At 35.7% G+C, this 20,210-nt stretch overlaps 1 protein-coding gene across 1 annotated transcript in view; it reads right to left on the reverse strand.

Moving 5' to 3' along the window:
* The window catches only part of LOC136033113 (histone deacetylase HDAC1-like), a gene marked incomplete in the record, with an annotated part of 85,421 nt that overhangs the window by 5,239 nt on the left and 59,972 nt on the right, over positions 1-20,210 (reverse strand). The window contains 2 exon segments of the mRNA XM_065713742.1: positions 1,179-1,335; positions 4,903-4,961. Of these exon segments, the coding sequence (XP_065569814.1) occupies positions 1,179-1,335; positions 4,903-4,961 (216 nt within the window).

A 20,210-nucleotide genomic window follows, 5' to 3' on the forward strand; every position in this document is an offset into this window, starting at 1 on the left:
CCTCAACGGATTCTCCTAGCTCAGTAGCTTTCCAGGTCAGCGGAAAGCTACTGAGCTACAATTAATGAAATTTTTTTATAGCCTCTTTTAAAAACAACTTCAAATATTTCTCAATGAGAGAGTATGTACACATGCAAGTATGCACACATCAGTGACTGCTATGGAGGGATTCATCAAAATACTTATGCCAAAAGTCATTATGTCTGGAGATACGACTAATACACCACCGGATTCTTGGTACCTCAACGGATTCTCCTAGCTCAGTAGCTTTCCAGGTCAGCGGAAAGCTACTGAGCTACAATTAATGAAATTTTTTTATAACCTCTTTTAAAAAAAACTTGAAATATTTCTCAATGAGAGAGTATGTACACATGCAAGTATGCACACATCAGTGACTGCTATGGAGGGATTCATCAAAATACTTATGCCAAAAGTCATTATGTCTGGAGATACGACTAATACACTTGGCTTTCATACATTCTTTCAAATGTCTCTTTTATGGGTTAGTCTAAACTTGGTTCAATTCAACTCATGCACCATTGAAACAGGCAATAGTAAACAAATTCAAAAGTCAATCCAGATTAAGGAAACCTGCCAACACTCAGCTTATCAAAAATTAATCCAAACAAAAATTAAACATTCAAAATCCGATTTCCCGACAGCCCGTGATACGAACTGGTCAAGGGCATAAGGGCTGTATCTGAAAGGGTTTGGCTGACTTTGTCGCGTTCTATGTTTTTGGGATTGAGTTTGCTGGATCAAATTTTCTGTGAACATCCCCCATCCCCCTTTGCAAACACTAATACACTTTTTTATAATATTTTGGCCAGATGCAAGAAGTAAAAAATATAACTGTTAAAGGAAAAATAAAACACTTAAAGGAAAAACAAAATGAAGGAATAAACCAGAGATTAGGCTGCATCACTCATTTCGAAATACACAATTAATAAAAAACTATTTTTGTTTTGGACAAAAGGGGTCTAAGAGACATCCCACCTTGAGCAGAATCCCTTTATTAAGTTTTAAAGAAGTTTTGGAGATTAACTATTAGCAGTCTTTCAGAATGATTTGTTCTGAGCGTTATTTACACAACGGATAAACTGAAGGGCTTCATCGCTGCTATTGCAAAACTTGGACAGAGGCGAGGTAGATAAGAAGGGAAAGAAGGTTACACCTACCTTTGATCTTTTCTTCCGCCTTCACCTTCGTCTTCAGAATCAGAGAATTCATTGTCTGGTTGCACTCGCTTATCAGAGGCTCTGATTGAAATCCTTTCATCCGAATTTTGTTTTTCTTCGTCATCTGATTGTTCGTTGATCGCATCCTCAGGTATTGCTAAGACATTCATATTTTCAATTTAGAACCAAACTTATAAAATTGATAACAATTATTATGTATTCTCATCAGGACTCTTGAATTTAAGCTTCTCAATCCCCTAACAATTCATTTTTTTTTTCGTTTTCTGTACTACTATGTACGTTTTTTAGCCCCTCCCTCGTAATCCAAGCTCTTCTTTTTATTTCATAACACTTTTAAATTGATAAAAAATAATCTTTCAGTGACAATAATTACTAGAACTGTAACTAATTGTAGTTGAAGACTCGGTGTAATGACAGTAAAAATCTCTACTTTCTATTAGTCCTTTCCACATGCAAAAATCATTACGATACTGGTTAGTTTATCATTGTCTTTCGTTACAGGGAAAGTTTTTAATCCGTCAAATATTTTTTTAAAAGTATCTGAAACCTGCTGTTTACAATAACGGTATGTAACAAAGTATAAAACTATACATGAAATTTCGAGAAGAGCAACAGCATAGCCTACATTCTACTGCTAATACATACCATACAAACATACAGGGAAGTTTTTAATCCGTCAAACATTTTTTTTTAAGTATCTGAAACCTGCTGGTTACAATAATGGTAAGTAACAGAAAGTATAGAACTATACATGAAATTTCGAGAAGAGCAACAGCATAGCCTACATTCTACTGCTAATACATACCATACAAACATACAGGGAAGTTTTTAATCCGTCAAACATTTTTATTTAAGTATCTGAAACCTGCTGGTTACAATAATGGTAAGTAACAGAAAGTATAGAACTATACATGAAATTTCGAGAAGAGCAACAGCATAGCCTACATTCTACTGCTAATACATACCATACAAACATACAGGGAAGTTTTTAATCCGTCAAACATTTTTATTTAAGTATCTGAAACCTGCTGGTTACAATAATGGTAAGTAACAGAAAGTATAGAACTATACATGAAATTTCGAGAAGAGCAACAGCATAACCTACATTCTACTGCTAATACATACCATACAAACATACAGGGAAGTTTTTAATCCGTCAAACATTTTTTTTTAAGTATCTGAAACCTACTGGTTACAATAATGGTAAGTAACAGAAAGTATAGAACTATACATGAAATTTCGAGAAGAGCAACAGCATAGACTACATTCTACTGCTAATACATACCATACAAACATACAGGGAAGTTTTTAATCCGTCAAACATTTTTTTTTAAGTATCTGAAACCTGCTGGTTACAATAATGGTAAGTAACAGAAAGTATAGAAGTATACATGAAATTTCGAGAAGAGCAACAGCATAGCCTACATTCTACTGCTAATACATACCATACAAACATACAGGGAAGTTTTTAATCCGTCAAACATTTTTTTTAAGTATCTGAAACCTGCTGGTTACAATAATGGTAAGTAACAGAAAGAATAGAAGTATATATGAAATTTCGAGAAGAGCAACAGCATAGCCTACATTCTACTGCTAATACATACCATACAAACATACAGGGAAGTTTTTAATCCGTCAAACATTTTTTTTAAGTATCTGAAACCTGCTGGTTACAATAATGGTAAGTAACAGAAAGTATAGAACTATACATGAAATTTCGAGAAGAGCAACAGCATAGCCTACATTCTACTGCTAATACATACCATACAAACATACAGGGAAGTTTTTAATCCGTCAAACATTTTTTTTTAAGTATCTGAAACCTGCTGGTTACAATAATGGTAAGTAACAGAAAGTATAGAACTACACATGAAATTTCGAGAAGAGCAACAGCATAGCCTACATTCTACTGCTAATACATACCATACAAACATACAGGGAAGTTTTTAATCAGTCAAACATTTTTTTTAAGTATCTGAAACCTGCTGGTTACAATAATGGTAAGTAACAGAAAGTAGAGAACTATACATGAAATTTCGAGAAGAGCAACAGCATAGCCTACATTCTACTGCTAATACATACCATACAAACATACAGGGAAGTTTTTAATCCGTCAAACATTTTTTTTTAAGTATCTGAAACCTGCTGGTTACAATAATGGTAAGTAACAGAAAGTATAGAACTATACATGAAATTTCGAGAAGAGCAACAGCATATTCTATATTCGACTGCTAAAACATACCATACAAACTTTACTGAAAGTCCATTCAAGCCACTATTGTGAAACTCCTGAGTCTTTGACAGGGAGGATAATTTACTTAATCCTACCGGACAAAACCTACCAAAACCTAACAACATTCTGCTCTCTTTTCTGTGAACCCAAAAACGCTTATTGTACATTATTTTTAAGGCAATTGGCTATGTTGGTAACTATCAACTGTAAAATCAATCATGTGACGTTGTACGACACCTGAATATACTAAACAAGTATTTTCTTTTATTATATTACTTTACAGCATTTTCTTTTATTATTCTTTTTTTATTATTTTATTATTTCTAAGTATTTTCTTTTATCATTTTACTTTATAGGTTTCGGATCCTCAAAAAAGACTATACAGTTTTTTTTTTTTGAAGGCCATTTTCTTTTTGGAGCCATTGTTATTAACAGCCCAAGAGGCACTGTTACTGGCAAAGTTGTAGTTTTTTAAGCAGACAGAGCACAAATTTTTGCACGTTTGCTTACAATTTCCACGATAACCTGCAAGGTTTACCGCTATTGGTAATAACAGAACAGGTAAATGCATCTAAATTAGCATAAAAGCTGATTTTTGGAAACTGTCAAATGACCTTGGAACTGGGCACGATCTGCAGAGGCCTCGCAACGCCAAAAGAACAATGCAATTATTTACCAAAAAATTTTCTTTTAAATTTCAAAAATAGCTTTTTTAATTCTGAATAATCTCATTAACAAAAGATTTAAAAAGAATCATCCCAAAAACATCTTTTCGTTTTAAAACTACTAGTTATCCGAAATTGACAAATTTGCCATCACTATTTATTCAGAAAACACCTCAATTGGGCAATGGGCATGAAATGGCATTTAGTTTTATTTTATTTTTTATTAGCTCAACATTCATTTGTCAATACAGCACGCCTTCACCTTAATCCTCAATAACATGAATTTTTTCATTTTTTTAGACCCATGGACTAGGTATCAGTCCATATCAGGTCCAGGTCCATATCAGGTATCAGGTCCCATGGACTAGTACCCCTCCTAGTGCATCAGGTGGCAGCAAGATTAATTTATCAAATTAATTATCAGTTTTGACTGACTACTGAATTGACTTCTCATGGGAAGTGATTTTTCACAGCTAGCTTTCAAGCAGTACCAAAATTCCACTTAAGGAATTTTTGTGGGACTATGATAAACAACGACCATTTTGACCAACAAAAACAGTACTTATGAGCAAATTGTGCACTTCCCTAATTTGCTTATGCAAGAAAAATTTGCATATGTATGTTTACTTACCAGCTAAATTTACAAATAATTAAATTGGTATTTTCGTTAAGCGCAACAGTTGAAAAAAAAAATATAAATAAATACAGCATAGCCTGTTTAACAGCAAATGCTGTAAATGTCTGTTTAACAACAAATTAATCTTTTTAACAGTAAATTTCTAAACATAAATATTCTGTTAATTACCTTGCATTTGAACTCCAGGTGCACAGGGCAACATTCTCAAATTCTCAAAAAGCCTTGTCCTGTAAGAGACAAAATACGCCATGCCATAATCACAATACATGTATAAATTTTATAAAGGGCAATACAGACGAAAAAAAGAAAGAAAAAATATGATAAAGCAACTGAAAATCGTTTCAACAAATACGAAAATATTAAATTCTCTTAAGAGAATTAAAGAGACGCGATTGAGCGTCTCTAGATAGATAGAAAATATCTATCAATGTAATTGTCTATATCTGTCAATCTTAGCCTATTACTAATCTTCAGCTCTGGAAACAATTGAGTGCCGTATACAACGCTTACCTGAAGTTAAGCGAGTATTTCTAATTGGTCAGTAGCCTTCATCAAAGTAATCCTAATTTTATATGCAGTTTCAGGAAGTTCAGGCTGTTTCGTCTCAAGGCTTGGGGATCGTAAAACTTTGATAGGTTTTTTAGAGTAGGAAAATGGAAGGACTTGGAAATTCGTGTTGAGGGGAAGGGGGCAATATACTCTTCTTGTAGTTCTCACAAAAAAGGCATGCGCTTTGATTTTTCTTTTATGTCTGTCATGAGTTCTAACCCAAGGTCTAACAATCTATAAGAAGCACTACCTAACGAGTTCAACGTCATTTACGTGAAGCAATCCGTGCTTGGATTTATGGTGAAACAATTCCTAGTTTTGTACTACGATAATGCATCAGCTCACACTTCATCCTCCGTATTCACCTTATAAGGCTGCGATGTTCTGTTGACAAATATTATGAAAAGCTCAAAGGACCGTCGACAGAAATAAAAAAAGAGATGAAAAGTGCATCACTGAGACAGCTGAACGCAGTATCAAAGATCGAATTCCCGAAGTGTTTCAAGAATTGGAGTGGCATTTGTGCATATGTATAGTGAAGGCTATCTTGAAAGGGGCAGCACCGATGTAAACAAAAAATAATCTTTCTTAATTTTTTTTTTAACACATCTAGTATGCCACTTCTATGGTTGGAGAAAACGGGGTTTCATGCGAAAACTGAAAACATGCAAACTTCCAACAATACGTCAAAAAGTTATGACCAGTTATTTAAGATGACTGATAAGAAGAAAAAAAAGACGCAGCTAAAGTCTGCGACAATTTGAAATTCATCACTGGGTTCACTACACTCATTTAGCAGAAAAATAGTAGGATTGTTGACAGTCTAATCTCTGGTAAATGCGCTAACACAGAAGGCAAAACTGGAAACAAAGAATTAAAAAAAAAAAGTTTCTTGGAGAGGTCCTAGTTTTCATCATGAATAGCATATCACAATAAAAAGTATACATCCTACAGATTTTACATCTATAAAAGTATAAATTCTATAGACTTTGAAGAAAACTAACTCCCTTTTAAATGTATTAAATAAAATACTTCAATGTAGTTGCTCAAATAAACTAGAGGTGAAACCTGAAACAAAAGAGAACAAAATACAATAAGTGAACCTAAAGTGTCAGTACAGGCGAGCAATACAACAAATGAGTCTAAAGTATCAGTACAGGTTCATAATCTTGTATCCATTATATAATTTATCCGAAATTCAAAAAGCACCTATGCGAAAATCTTTTTCAACTATTGAGAAGCAATAGTTATTAGCATGACACAAATCTGCAGACTAGCATAGGCCTATATGAAAAGATCATTATCTTTTCTCTATTCCTACTTGAAAAATATAGCCTAATATATTCCTACTTGGGAAATTATAGCCTAGTAAACGACACAGCATTCGCACGCGATTCTGAGTTGAGATGGTTAGGGCAGGTTCTGCGGATGAAGGATGGCAGATTGTCGAACATGTTTTTTTCGCCAACCGTCTAGGGTTAAAGGGAAAGCGGGTCATCCGCAGTTGGGGTGGAAGCCATAAAGAATTTAAAAGAAATAGGAACTTCCAATGAGGGTTTAAAGAGGAAGGTTTTGAATAGATTGGGATGGAGGAGGAGCGTGTGTAGCTGAGGTAGTCTCAGGCGGCTTGGTACTGTGTTGTCAGTATTATCTTTTCTATTATCTATTTATCCGACACTGTGATTTACAAAACGAAATCTATATATATAAAAATAAGTTGTCTGTGTGTGTGTGTGTGTGTGTCGACTGACGTCATGTTTGTCGACTGACGTCATTATAAGGATTGAGCTGTATGCGTCATGAAGTTGTTTGTCGACTGACGTCATGTTTATCAACTGATGAAACTACATACCGGGAAACAAATGACGACCGGGAACCTCAAAGAGAAATTACAGACTGGGACACCCGGACACAAATCACGACCGGGACACAGGGAATATAAATGACGACCGGGACATAGGGACACAACTACAACGGGGACTCCGGGGGCACAGGCGGGATATATAAATGACGACCGGGACACAGGGATTGTTTGAATAGAAATTACAGACCGGGACACAAATGACGACCGGGACACCGGGACACAGGGAATATAAATGACGACCGGGACACTCAAAGAGAAATTACAAACTGGGATACCGGGACACAAATGACGACCGGGACACAGGGAATATAAATGACGACCGGAACACAGGGACACATCATTAGAATAATGAGGTATAGATCTGAATACGGATTGTTTTTCCCATGGACAATTATATGTTGCATGTTCAAGAGTCAGTAAACCTGACAATCTATTTATATGCACAGACAATGGGACAGCGAAGAATGGTGTATATTCGCATGTTTTACGTAGTTAAAAACATATATCTACTAGCTGTTGGGGTGGCGCTTCGCGCCACCCCAACACCTATTTGGTGGGGGCGCTTCGCGCCCCCCCCCCCAAGCCCCCCCGCGCGCGTAAGTCGTTACGCGCCATAATAGTTACGCGCCATTGTAGTTGTGTCCCTATGTCCCACCTGTGATATATATATATATATATATATATATATATATATATATATATATATATATATATATATATATATATATATATATATATATATATATATATATATATATATATATGGTTTTAACTACGTAAAACTTGCGAATATACAACATTCTTTGCTGTCCCATTGTCTTTGCATATAAATAGATTGTCAGGTTTACCGACTCTTGAACATGCAACATATAATGGTCCATGGGAAAACAATCTGTATTCAGATCTATACCTCATGATTCTAATGATTGCCCTTGAGCTTTGTTGATGGTGATTGCTAATATCCCGGTGTACCGGTCTGTATATACATTCGTTTTTTAGTTTTGTTTTTCTCCTTTATTTTTTTCCTTTTTTTTCTTTTTTAGTTTATTTAGATTTTTAGATTTTTTATTTTTTTTATTAGTTTTTAGTTTTTTTTTCTTTTTAGTTTTTTTGTAGTTTTTACCTTCTTTTTAGTTTTGTTAATTTTTTTTTTTACTTATGTCCTGGTCGTCATTTATACTCCCTGTGTCCCGGTGCTTTGTTGATTGCTAATCGAACATTCCTTTTGTCCTGGTCGCTTTCTCTTTGAGTGTCGTCATTTATTTTTTTCTTTTTTAGTTCTTTTAGTTTTTACCTTTTTTAGTTTTTTTTAGTTTTTTAGATGAAAATTTTTTTTAGTTTTTTCCTTTTTTTCTTTTTAGTTTTTTATTGGTTTTTACCTTTATGTTAGCTTATTTTTCAGTTTTTTCCTTTTTTTTATTTTTTTTTTATTTTTTATTTTTTTTAGTTTTTTACCTTTTTTAGTTTTTTTTAGTTTTTTTAGTTTTTTTAGTTTTTTAGCTTTTTTACTTTTTTTATTAGTTTTTAGTTTTTTTGTAGTTTTTGCCTTTTTTTTAGTTTTTTCAGTTTTTTTTTAGTTTTTTATTGGTTTTTACCTTTATTTTAGCTTATTTTTCAGTTTTTTCCTTTTTTTTAGTTTTTTTTTATCTTTTAGTTTTTTTAGTTTTTTACCTTTTTTTAGTTTTTTTAGTTTTTTTAAGTTTTTTAGCTTTTTTATTTTTTTTATTAGTTTTTAGTTTTTTTGTAGTTTTTGCCTTTTTTTTTAGTTTTTTTAGTTTTTTAGCTTTTTTATTAGTTTTTAGTTTTTTTTGTAGTTTTTGCCTTTTTTTAGTTTTTTTAGTTTTTTATCTTTTTTATTTTTTTTATTAGTTTTTAGTTTTTTTTGTAGTTTTTGCCTTTTTTTAGTTTTTTCAGTTTTGACGTCACCTGATCCAGTTTTTTCAGGTGACGTCACCTGATCCACGATCCACAGATCCACAGACAACTTATTTTTATATATATAGATAGTTTTTTTTTTTTACTTATGTCCTGGTCGTCATTTATACTCCCTGTGTCCCGGTGCTTTGTTGATTGCTAATCGAACATTCCTTTTGTCCTGGTCGCTTTCTCTTTGAGTTTCGTCATTTATTTTTTTCTTTTTTAGTTCTTTTAGTTTTTACCTTTTTTAGTTTTTTTTAGTTTTTTAGATGAAAATTTTTTTTAGTTTTTTCCTTTTTTTCTTTTTAGTTTTTTATTGGTTTTTACCTTTATTTTAGCTTATTTTGCAGTTTTTTCCTTTTTTTTAGTTTTTTTTTATTTTTTATTTTTTTTAGTTTTTTACCTTTTTTTAGTTTTTTTAGTTTTTTAGCTTTTTTACTTTTTTTATTAGTTTTTAGTTTTTTTTGTAGTTTTTGCCTTTTTTTAGTTTTTTCAGTTTTTTTTTTAGTTTTTTATTGGTTTTTACCTTTATTTTAGCTTATTTTTCAGTTTGTTCCTTTTTTTTTAGTTTTTTTTAGTTTTTAGTTTTTTTAGTTTTTTACCTTTTTTTAGTTTTTTTAGTTTTTTTAGTTTTTTAGCTTTTTTATTTTTTTTATTAGTTTTTAGTTTTTTTTGTAGTTTTTGCCTTTTTTTAGTTTTTTTAGTTTTTTAGCTTTTTTATTAGTTTTTAGTTTTTTTTGTAGTTTTTGCCTTTTTTTAGTTTTTTTAGTTTTTTAGCTTTTTTATTTTTTTTATTAGTTTTTAGTTTTTTTTGTAGTTTTTTCCTTTTTTTAGTTTTTTCAGTTTTGACGTCACCTGATCCAGTTTTTTCAGGTGACGTCACCTGATCCATCCATCCACAGACAGACAGACAACTTATTTTTATATATATAGAAGATATATATAAAAATAAGTTGTCTGTCTGTGGATCAGGTGACGTCATGTTTCTGTGTCCACTGACGTCATGAAATTAGTTGTCGTCATTTTTGCTTTGACGGTGACGTCATTCAAGATATTTAAGACATATGTTCACGTAGAAATCTATTAATGTTTAAGTTTACAATGACTGATGAACTTACCATGGCAAAAGCCCATGAAGATGCTCAAAGAGTCTATGCCAAAAAACTTGCTACTGATAGAGAAAGTCAGAAAAGAAAGCGTGCCGAGGAATCAAAAGAACAGCAAGGAAACAGGCTTGAGGCTAAAGAACGCAAAACCGCGCAGTTAGATGAAGATCCACCTGGACAGCGAGAGTCAAAACATATCAAAACTGAAAATGATAGCGATGATGATTGGGTTTGGGATTTTGACTTGGATAAGGTCATCAATGCCTACCAGATTTAAGTTAAAAAAACAAATGTTCGGCGATATGTATTTCATAGTGAAGCTGAAAAATAAAGAAGAAAAAGAAAACTGAAAAAAGAAAAATGTAAAAAACTAAAAAATACTAAAAAGAAAAACACTCAAAGAGAAATTACAGACCGGGACACAAATGACGACCGGGACAGAGGGAATATAAATAACGACCGGGACACTCAAAGAGAAATTACAGACTGGGATACCGGGACACAAATGACGACCGGGACACAGGGAATATAAATGACGACCAGGACACAGGTATTTAAGAATATCGTTCAAAGACAAATTTTTAATTGTAAGAAGACCGTTGAAAGAGAAATTTCTAATTGTAAAATGACTGAAGAACCTACAATGGCAACGGTACCACCATCGAAGTAGATACATAAGCAGTAATGAAGCTGTTTGGCGAATTCTTTCATTTCCGATACATGAACGTAGTCCAGCTGTTGTTCACTTAGCGGTACATTTACAGAATGGTCAACGTGTTTATTTCTCGGAAACCAACGTGCAACAAAGAGCCCTGAATCCACCGGATACAAAATTAACAGCTTTTTTTTCGCTTTGCAAAAATGATTCTTTTGCAAAAAAACTGCTGTATACTGAAGTGCCTTCGTATTACACGTGGAATACTAAAAATAAAGTATTTGAACGTCGAAAACAGGGTAAGTCAGTCGACGGCCAACCTACCATCTTCAAAGATACCACGATAGGAAGACCCTACACCGGTCACCCCAATCAACATGAATGCTTCTTTCTACGCCTGTTTTTGGTGAATGTACCCGGTCCGACATCCTTTGAGTATTTGAGAACTGTAAACGGTACTATACATGACACTTACCGTAGTGCATGCCAAGCTCTGAATTTATTGGAGAATGACCAACACTGGGATAACTGCATCAATGACGCGTGCGAAACGTCAACCCCAAGTGAAATTCGTGCATTGTTTGGCATCATTTTAACAACTTGCTCTCCATCAGCTCCTACAGAGTTATGGGGAAAATATAAGTCAAAAATGTCCGTAGATATACTCCATCGAAAACAGTTAGAGACGTCAGATATGACTTTTGATTTTACATCAAAAATTTATAACTACACTTTAGTTATTATAGAAGATTTGTGCGTACGTATGGCAAACAAACCTCTTCAGGATTTGGGAATGCCTTCATCTAACCGTATCGCTGCTGTTTCGACATGTGTAGAATTGGATCGTGAACAAAGTTACAGTACGAGTGATCTATTGTCGTATGTACAAAATAACATTTCCAAGTTAACGTCGGAACAAAAAGACATTTATGATACGATACTCAATTTCAGGACGTATACAACTACCTGCTGATTTCTGTAATTTAGTGACGTCCAAAAATGAATTGATTGAAAAAGTATTTCCGAATATTCTAAAAAATTATAAAACATAATAAATGGCTAAGTGAAAGAGCGATTCTCGCACCCAAAAATATAGACGTCCACGAAATCAACAATATTGTTTTGACCAAGATTCGAGACCAGGCAGTCCTTTACAAGTCAATCGACACAGTTTTGGAACCAAATGAAGCGGTTAAGTATGCATGTTTGTTTGTTTGTAAAAAGAGCGTTTGCATATGACGTCATTATTAGTACATACGGCTTTGTATATGCACAGACAATGGGAAAGCCAAGAATGTTGTATATTCGCAATTTTTACGTAGTTTAACTCCTGCAGACGAAATGAATGCTTGCCTGAAAAATTCTAATTTATGGGCACACGTAAAAATATTAAAATTAACTACAAATATGCGTGTCCGATTGCAAAACGATGACTCTGGTCAAACATTTTCAGATCAATTGATGGCAATTGGAAACGGAAAGCTCCCAGTAGTGGGAAAGCCAAAAATGTTGTATATTCGCAATTTTTACTTAGTTTGAAACACATATATAAATCTATCTATATTCACAGGTGGGACACAGGGACACAACTACAATGGCGCGTAACTAATATGGCGCGTAACGACTTACGCGCGCGGGGGGGCTTGGGGGGGCGCGAAGCGCCCCACCAACTAGGTGTTAGGGTGGCGCGAAGCGCCACCCCAACAGCTAGTGGTACTATACATGACACTTACCGTAGTGCATGCCAAGCTCTGAATTTATTGGAGAATGACCAACACTGGGATAACTGCATCAACGACGCGTGCGAAACGTCAAACCCAAGTCAAATTCGTGCATTGTTTGGCATCATTTTAACAACTTGCTCTCCATCAGCTCCTACAGAGTTATGGGAAAAATATAAGTCAAAAATGTCCGAAGATATACTCCATCGAAAACAGTTAGAGACGTCAGATATGACTTTTGATTTTACATCAGAAATTTATAACTACACTTTAGTTGTTATAAAAGATTTGTGCGTACGTATGGCAAACAAACCTCTTCAGGATTTGGGAATGCCTTCACCTAACCGTATCGCTGCTGTTTCGACATGTGTAGAATTGGATCGTGAACATGTACAAAATAACATTTCCAAGTTAACGTCGGAACAAAAAGACATTTATGATACGATAATGCATTGTGTCGATAACAACGTTGGAGAAATTTTCTTTTTGATGCGCCAGGAGGTACTGGTAAAACGTTTGTGATAAAACTGATTCTGGCATCAATTCGATCAAAAAATGATATAGCGTTGGCAATTGCGTCGTCCGGAATAGCCGCAACATTGCTGCCTGGTGGAAGAACTGCTCATTCCGCTTTGAAATTGCCTCTGAACTTGCATTCTACAGAAACTCCCACGTGCAATATTTCCAAATCATCTGGGATGGGTAAAGTATTGCAGCAATGCAAACTTATTATTTGGGATGAGTGCACAATGGCACACAAAAAATCGCTCGAGGCTCTGGATCAATGCTTGAAAGATTTGCGAGGGAAGTCGAAACCCTTTGGCAGCACATTAATATTGCTTGCGGGAGATTTCAGGCAAACATTACCTATAATACCTAGATCAACTCCTGCAGACGAAATGAATGCTTGCCTGAAAAATTCTAATTTATGGGCACACGTAAAAACATTAAAATTAACTACAAATATGCTTGTCCGATTGCAAAACGATGACTCTGGTCAAACATTTTCAGATCAATTGCTGGCAATGGGAAACGGAAAGCTCCCAGTAGACTCAATTTCAGCACGTATACAACTACCTGCTGATTTCTGTAATTTAGTGACGTCCAAAAATGAATTGATTGAAAAAGTATTTCCGAATATTCTAAAAAATTATAAAAATAATAAATGGCTAAGTGAAAGAGCGATTCTCGCACCCAAAAATATAGACGTCCACGAAATCAACAATATTGTTTTGACCAAGATTCGAGACCAGGCAGTCCTTTACAAGTCAGTCGACACAGTTTTGGAACCAAATGAAGCGGTTAATTATCCATCTGAATTTTTAAATTCCATAGATCTTTCAGGGTTTCCACCACACGTGCTACACGTGATTGTTTTTCCCATGGACAATTGTACCTTGCATGTTCGAGGGTCGGTAAACCTGACAATCTATTTATATACAGCGACAATTGGACAGCGAAGAATGTTGTATATTCGCAAGTTTTACGCAGTTAATTTGTATTTTGGAACCAAATGAAGCGGTTAATTATCCATCTGAATTTTTAAATTCCATAGATCCTTCAGGGTTTCCACCACACGTGCTACAACTAAAAATAGGCGTACCAATAATACTTTTAAGAAATATCAACCCACCAAAGCTTTGCAATGGCACGCGACTTGCCGTAAAAAAAAACAATGGAAAACCTAATAGAGGCCACAATCTTGACAGGGCCTTATGAGGGTGAGGCTGTTCTTATTCCTCGCATTCCCATGATTCCAACGGATCTGCTTTTTCAATTTAAAAGATTGCAATTCCCAATTCGATTAGCATTTGCAACCACCATCAACAAAGCTCAAGGGCAATCACTAGAAAAATGCGGTATAGATCTTAATACAGATTGCTTTACCAATGTACAATTGTATGTTGCATCTTTGAGGGTCGGTAAACCTGACAATCTATTTATACGCACAGACAATGGGACAGCGAAGACTGTTGTATATTCACAAGTTTTACGTAGTTAATTTGTATTGTATCTATCTATCTATCTATCTATATAAAAACGAGTTGTGTGTATGCATGTTTGTTTGTTTGTAAAAAGAGCGTTTGCATATGACGTCATTATTAGTACATACGGCTTTGTATATGGACAGACAATGGGAAAGCCAAGAATGTTGTATATTCGCAATTTTTACGTAGTTTGAAACACATATATAAATCTATCTATATTCACAGGTGGGACACAGGGACACAACTACAATGGCGCGTAACTAATATGGCGCGTAACGACTTACGCGCGCGGGGGGGATTGGGGGGGGCGCGAAGCGCCCTACTAACTAGGTGTTGGGGTGGCGCGAGGCGCCACCCCAACAGCTAGTATATATCTATATATATATAAATAAGTTGTCTGTGGATCGTGGATCAGGTGACGTCATGTTTCGGCTGACGTCATGAAATTAGTTGCCATCATTTTTGCTTTGAAGGTGACGTCATTCAAGTTATATAAGACATATGTTCGCGTAGAATTCTATTAATGTTTAAGTTTACAATGACTGATGAAGATGCTCAAAGAGTCTATGCCAAAAAACTTGCTGCTGATAGAGAAAGTCAGAAAAGAAAGCGTGCCGAGGAATGAAAGCAGACTTGCTGCTAAAAGAGAAAGTGAAAAAAGAAGGCGTGCCGAGGAAAAAAGAAGGCGTGCCGAGGAATCAAAAGACCAGCAGGGAAACAGGCTTGAGGCTGATAGAGAAAGAAAGAACAGAAAGCATGCCGAGGAACTACCAGAGCAACGCAGAAGCAGACTTGCTGCTAAAAGAGAAAGTGAAAAAAGAAGGCGTGCCGAGGAATCAAAAGACCAGCAGGGAAACAGGCTTGCTGCTGATAGAGAAAGAAAGAACAGAAAGCATGCCGAGGAACTACCAGAGCAACGCAGAAGCAGACTTGCTGCTAAAAGAGAAAGTGAAAAAAGAAGGCGTGCCGAGGAATCAAAAGACCAGCAGGGAAACAGGCTTGCTGCTGATAGAGAAAGTAAGAAAAGAAAGCGTGCCGAGGAATCAGAGCAATCTGAAAGTTATCGCCTGGCATTCAGGTACAACCCAGTCGATGATTATAGCTTGAGTAGATGTGTTCAAATCGGGACAATGTCTAAAATTTGTCCCTATTGCAAGGCCTTGAAATTCAATGGTGAAACAATGGGAATGTGTTGCACCTCAGGAAAAGTTAAACTTCCTCTATTGGCTGCACCACCAGAGCCATTGAAGACTTTCCTTACTGGAACTACGTCAGAATCTAAGCGTTTTTTGTCAAAAATCAGACAATACAACTCATGTTTCCAAATGACGTCGTTTGGAGCCCAAATCGAAAATCTAGATCAATTTATGTCTACTTTCAAAGTAAAAGGGCAAATTTATCATAAAGCAGGGTCCCTTCTACCATTCTCAGGCGAGAATCATAAATTTTTACAATTGTACTTCATCAGTGATAGAAATTCTGAATTGAATGCACGTTGCGAAATTTCTCCCAACGTTGAAAGGACAATCGTTTCCCAATTGCAACATCTTTTCCACGAAAATAATAAGTTAGTGCGTCTGTTCAAAACAGCCATCGATTTGATGCCTACTGATACTCATAAAATTGTTATTTCCGCTGACAAAACGCCTCCTGGCCAACATGTGCGTAGATACAATGCTCCGACTATCGACGAAGTGGCAATCGTTATGGTCGGTGATCAGTTTTTACCTCGAGATATTATTCTACATAAGCGAAACGCTCAGTTGTTAAGAATTGCTGAAACTCATCGATGCTACGATGCCCTACAATATCCTATCATTTTTTGGGATGGAGCCGACGGCTATCACTTTAATATTAAATTGATGAATCCAGTCACTAACAAAGAAATGAATAAGAAATGCAGTGCAATGCATTATTATTCCTATAGACTAATGATTCGGCAGGATGAAGAAAATTATATTTTAAAATGCCGTGAATTGTTTCACCAATTTGTCGTGGATATGTATGCTAAAATTGAATCAGAACGTTTGCTATATATCCGCCTGAATCAGACCAAGCTCCGCTCTGAACAATACATTCATTTGCGAGATGCAGTTATAAATGACGGTAATACCACAAACGTTGGAAGATTAACAATTTTACCTTCGTCATATGCTGGCAGTCCCCGTCATATGCATGAATATGCTCAAGATGCTATTGCGTATGTTCGTCTCTATGGTCGTCCAGATTTATTTATTACATTTACATGTAATCAATCTTGGACGAGATACTGCAGCTTTTACTTCAAGGACAATCGGCGGTTCATAGGCATGACATTACGGCACGTGTCTTCCGGCAAAAGTTGAAATCACTGATAAACTACCTTGTAAAACATGAAGTGTTTGGGTCAGTGCGATGCTGGATGTACTCAGTGGAATGGCAAAAACGAGGTTTGCCACACGCACATATACTAATCTGGCTACATAAAAAAATTACTTCAAACGAAATTGATGATGTGATTTCCGCTGAAATACCTGATAAAAATGTCGATAAGGGGTTACATGATATTATTGTAAAAAATATGATACATGGACCTTGCGGTGCACTGAACGAAAATTCACCATGCATGGCCAAAGGAAGGTGCACAAAGCAATATCCTCGACTTTTAGTACCCAAAATAATTACTGGCAATGATGGTTACCCACAATATAGAAGAAGATCTACTGAAGATGGCGGTAAAACAGCAATAATAAAGAAGCGTAACGGTACCACCATCGAAGTAGATAACCAGTGGGTTGTTCCATATTCCCCTTTATTATCAAAAACATTTAATGCACACATAAACGTTGAATACTGTAACTCCGTAAAGGCAATCAAATACATATGTAAATACGTCAACAAAGGCAGTGACATGGCAGTTTTTGGCTTGCAGTCCGAAATCAAAGATTTCGATGAAATCGTAGAATATCAGGCTGGAAGATACATAAGCAGTAATGAAGCTGTTTGGCGAATTCTTTCATTTCCGATACATGAACGTAGTCCAGCTGTTGTTCACTTAGCGGTACATTTACAGAATGGTCAACGTGTTTATTTCACGGAAACCAACGTGCAACAAAGAGTCCTGAATCCACCGGATACAACATTAACAGCTTTTTTTTCGCTTTGCAAAAATGATTCTTTTGCAAAAAAACTGCTGTATACTGAAGTGCCTTCGTATTACACGTGGAATACTAAAAATAAAGTATTTGAACGTCGAAAACAGGGTAAGTCAGTCGACGGCCAACCTACCATCTTCAAAGATACCACGATAGGAAGACTCTACACCGTTCACCCCAATCAACATGAATGCTTCTTTCTACGCCTGCTTTTGGTGAATGTACTCGGTCCGACATCCTTTGAGTATTTGAGGACTGTAAATGGTACTATACATGACACTTACCGTAGTGCATGCCAAGCTCTGAATTTATTGGAGAATGACCAACACTGGGATAACTGCATCAATGACGCGTGCGAAACGTCAACCCCAAGTCAAATTCGTGCATTGTTTGGCATCATTTTAACAACTTGCTCTCCATCAGCTCCTACAGATTTATGGGAAAAATATAAGTCAAAAATGTCCGAAGATATACTTCATCGAAAACAGTTAGAGACGTCAGACATGACTTTTGATTTTACATCAGAAATTTATAACTACACTTTAGTTGTTATAGAAGATTTGTGCATAAGTATGGCAAACAAACCTCTTCAGGATTTGGGAATGCCTTCATCTAACCGTATCGCTGCTGTTTCGACATGTGTAGAATTGGATCATGAACAAAGTTACAGTACGAGTGATCTATTGTCGTATGTACAAAATAACATTTCCAAGTTAACGTCGGAACAAAAAGACATTTATGATACGATAATGCATTGTGTCGATAACAACGTTGGAGAAATTTTCTTTTTGGATGCGCCAGGAGGTACTGGTAAAACGTTTGTGATAAAACTGATTCTGGCATCAATTCGATCTAAAAATGTTATAGCGTTGGCAATTGCGTCGTCCGGAATAGCCGCAACATTGCTGCCTGGTGGAAGAACTGCTCATTCCGCTTTAAAATTGCCTCTGAACTTGCATTCTACAGAAACTCCCACGTGCAATATTTCCAAATCATCTGGGATGGGTAAAGTATTGCAGCAATGCAAACTTATTATTTGGGATGAGTGCACAATGGCACACAAAAAATCGCTCGAGGCTCTGGATCAATGCTTGAAAGATTTGCGAGGGAAGTCGAAACCCTTTGGCAGCACCTTAATATTGCTTGCGGGAGATTTCAGGCAAACATTACCTATAATACCTAGATCAACTCCTGCAGACGAAATGAATGCTTGCCTGAAAAATTCTAATTTATGGGCACACGTAAAAACATTAAAATTAACTACAAATATGCGTGTCCGATTGCAAAACGATGACTCTGGTCAAACATTTTCAGATCAATTGCTGGCAATGGGAAACGGAAAGCTCCCAGTAGACTCAATTTCAGGACGTATACAACTACCTGCTGATTTCTGTAATTTAGTGACGTCCAAAAATGAATTGATTGAAAAAGTATTTCCGAATATTCTAAAAAATTATAAAAATAATAAATGGCTAAGTGAAAGAGCGATTCTCGCACCCAAAAATATAGACGTCCACGAAATCAACAATATTGTTTTGACCAAGATTCAAGACCAGGCAGTCCTTTACAAGTCAGTCGACACAGTTTTGGAACCAAATGAAGCGGTTAATTATCCATCTGAATTTTTAAATTCCATAGATCTTTCAGGGTTTCCACCACACGTGCTACAACTAAAAATAGGCGTACCAATAATACTTTTAAGAAATATAAACCCACCAAAGCTTTGCAATGGCACTCGACTTGCCGTAAAAAAAAACAATGGAAAACCTAATAGAGGCCACAATCCTGACAGGGCCTTTTGAGGGTGAGGCTGTTCTTATTCCTCGCATTCCCATGATTCCAACAGATCTGCCTTTTCAATTTAAAAGATTGCAATTCCCAATTCGATTAGCATTTGCAATCACCATTAACAAAGCTCAAGGTCAATCATTAGAAAAATGTGGTATTGATCTTAATACTGATTGTTTTTCCCATGGACAATTGTACGTTGCATGTTCGAGGGTCGGTAAACCTGACAATCTATTTATATGCAGCGAGAATTGGACAGCGAAGAATGTTGTATATTCGCAAGTTTTACGCAGTTAATTTGTATTTCGGAACCAAATGAAGCGGTTAATTATCCATCTGAATTTTTAAATTCCATAGATCCTTCAGGGTGTCCACCACACCTGCTACAACTAAAAATAGGCGTACCAATAATACTTTTAAGAAATATCAACCCACCAAAGCTTTGCAATGGCACGCGACTTGCCGTAAAAAAAAAACAATGGAAAACCTAATAGATGCCACAATCTTGACAGGGCCTTATGAGGGTGAGGCTGTTCTTATTCCTCGCATTCCCATGATTCCAACGGATCTGCTTTTTCAATTTAAAAGATTGCAATTCCCAATTCGATTAGCATTTGCAACCACCATCAACAAAGCTCAAGGGCAATCACTAGAAAAATGCGGTATAGATCTTAATACAGATTGCTTTACCAATGTACAATTGTATGTTGCATCTTTGAGGGTCGGTAAACCTGACAATCTATTTATACGCACA

The sequence above is a fragment of the Artemia franciscana genome, chromosome 11 (assembly GCF_032884065.1).
Source record: "Artemia franciscana chromosome 11, ASM3288406v1, whole genome shotgun sequence".
NCBI lineage: Eukaryota > Metazoa > Arthropoda > Branchiopoda > Anostraca > Artemiidae > Artemia > Artemia franciscana.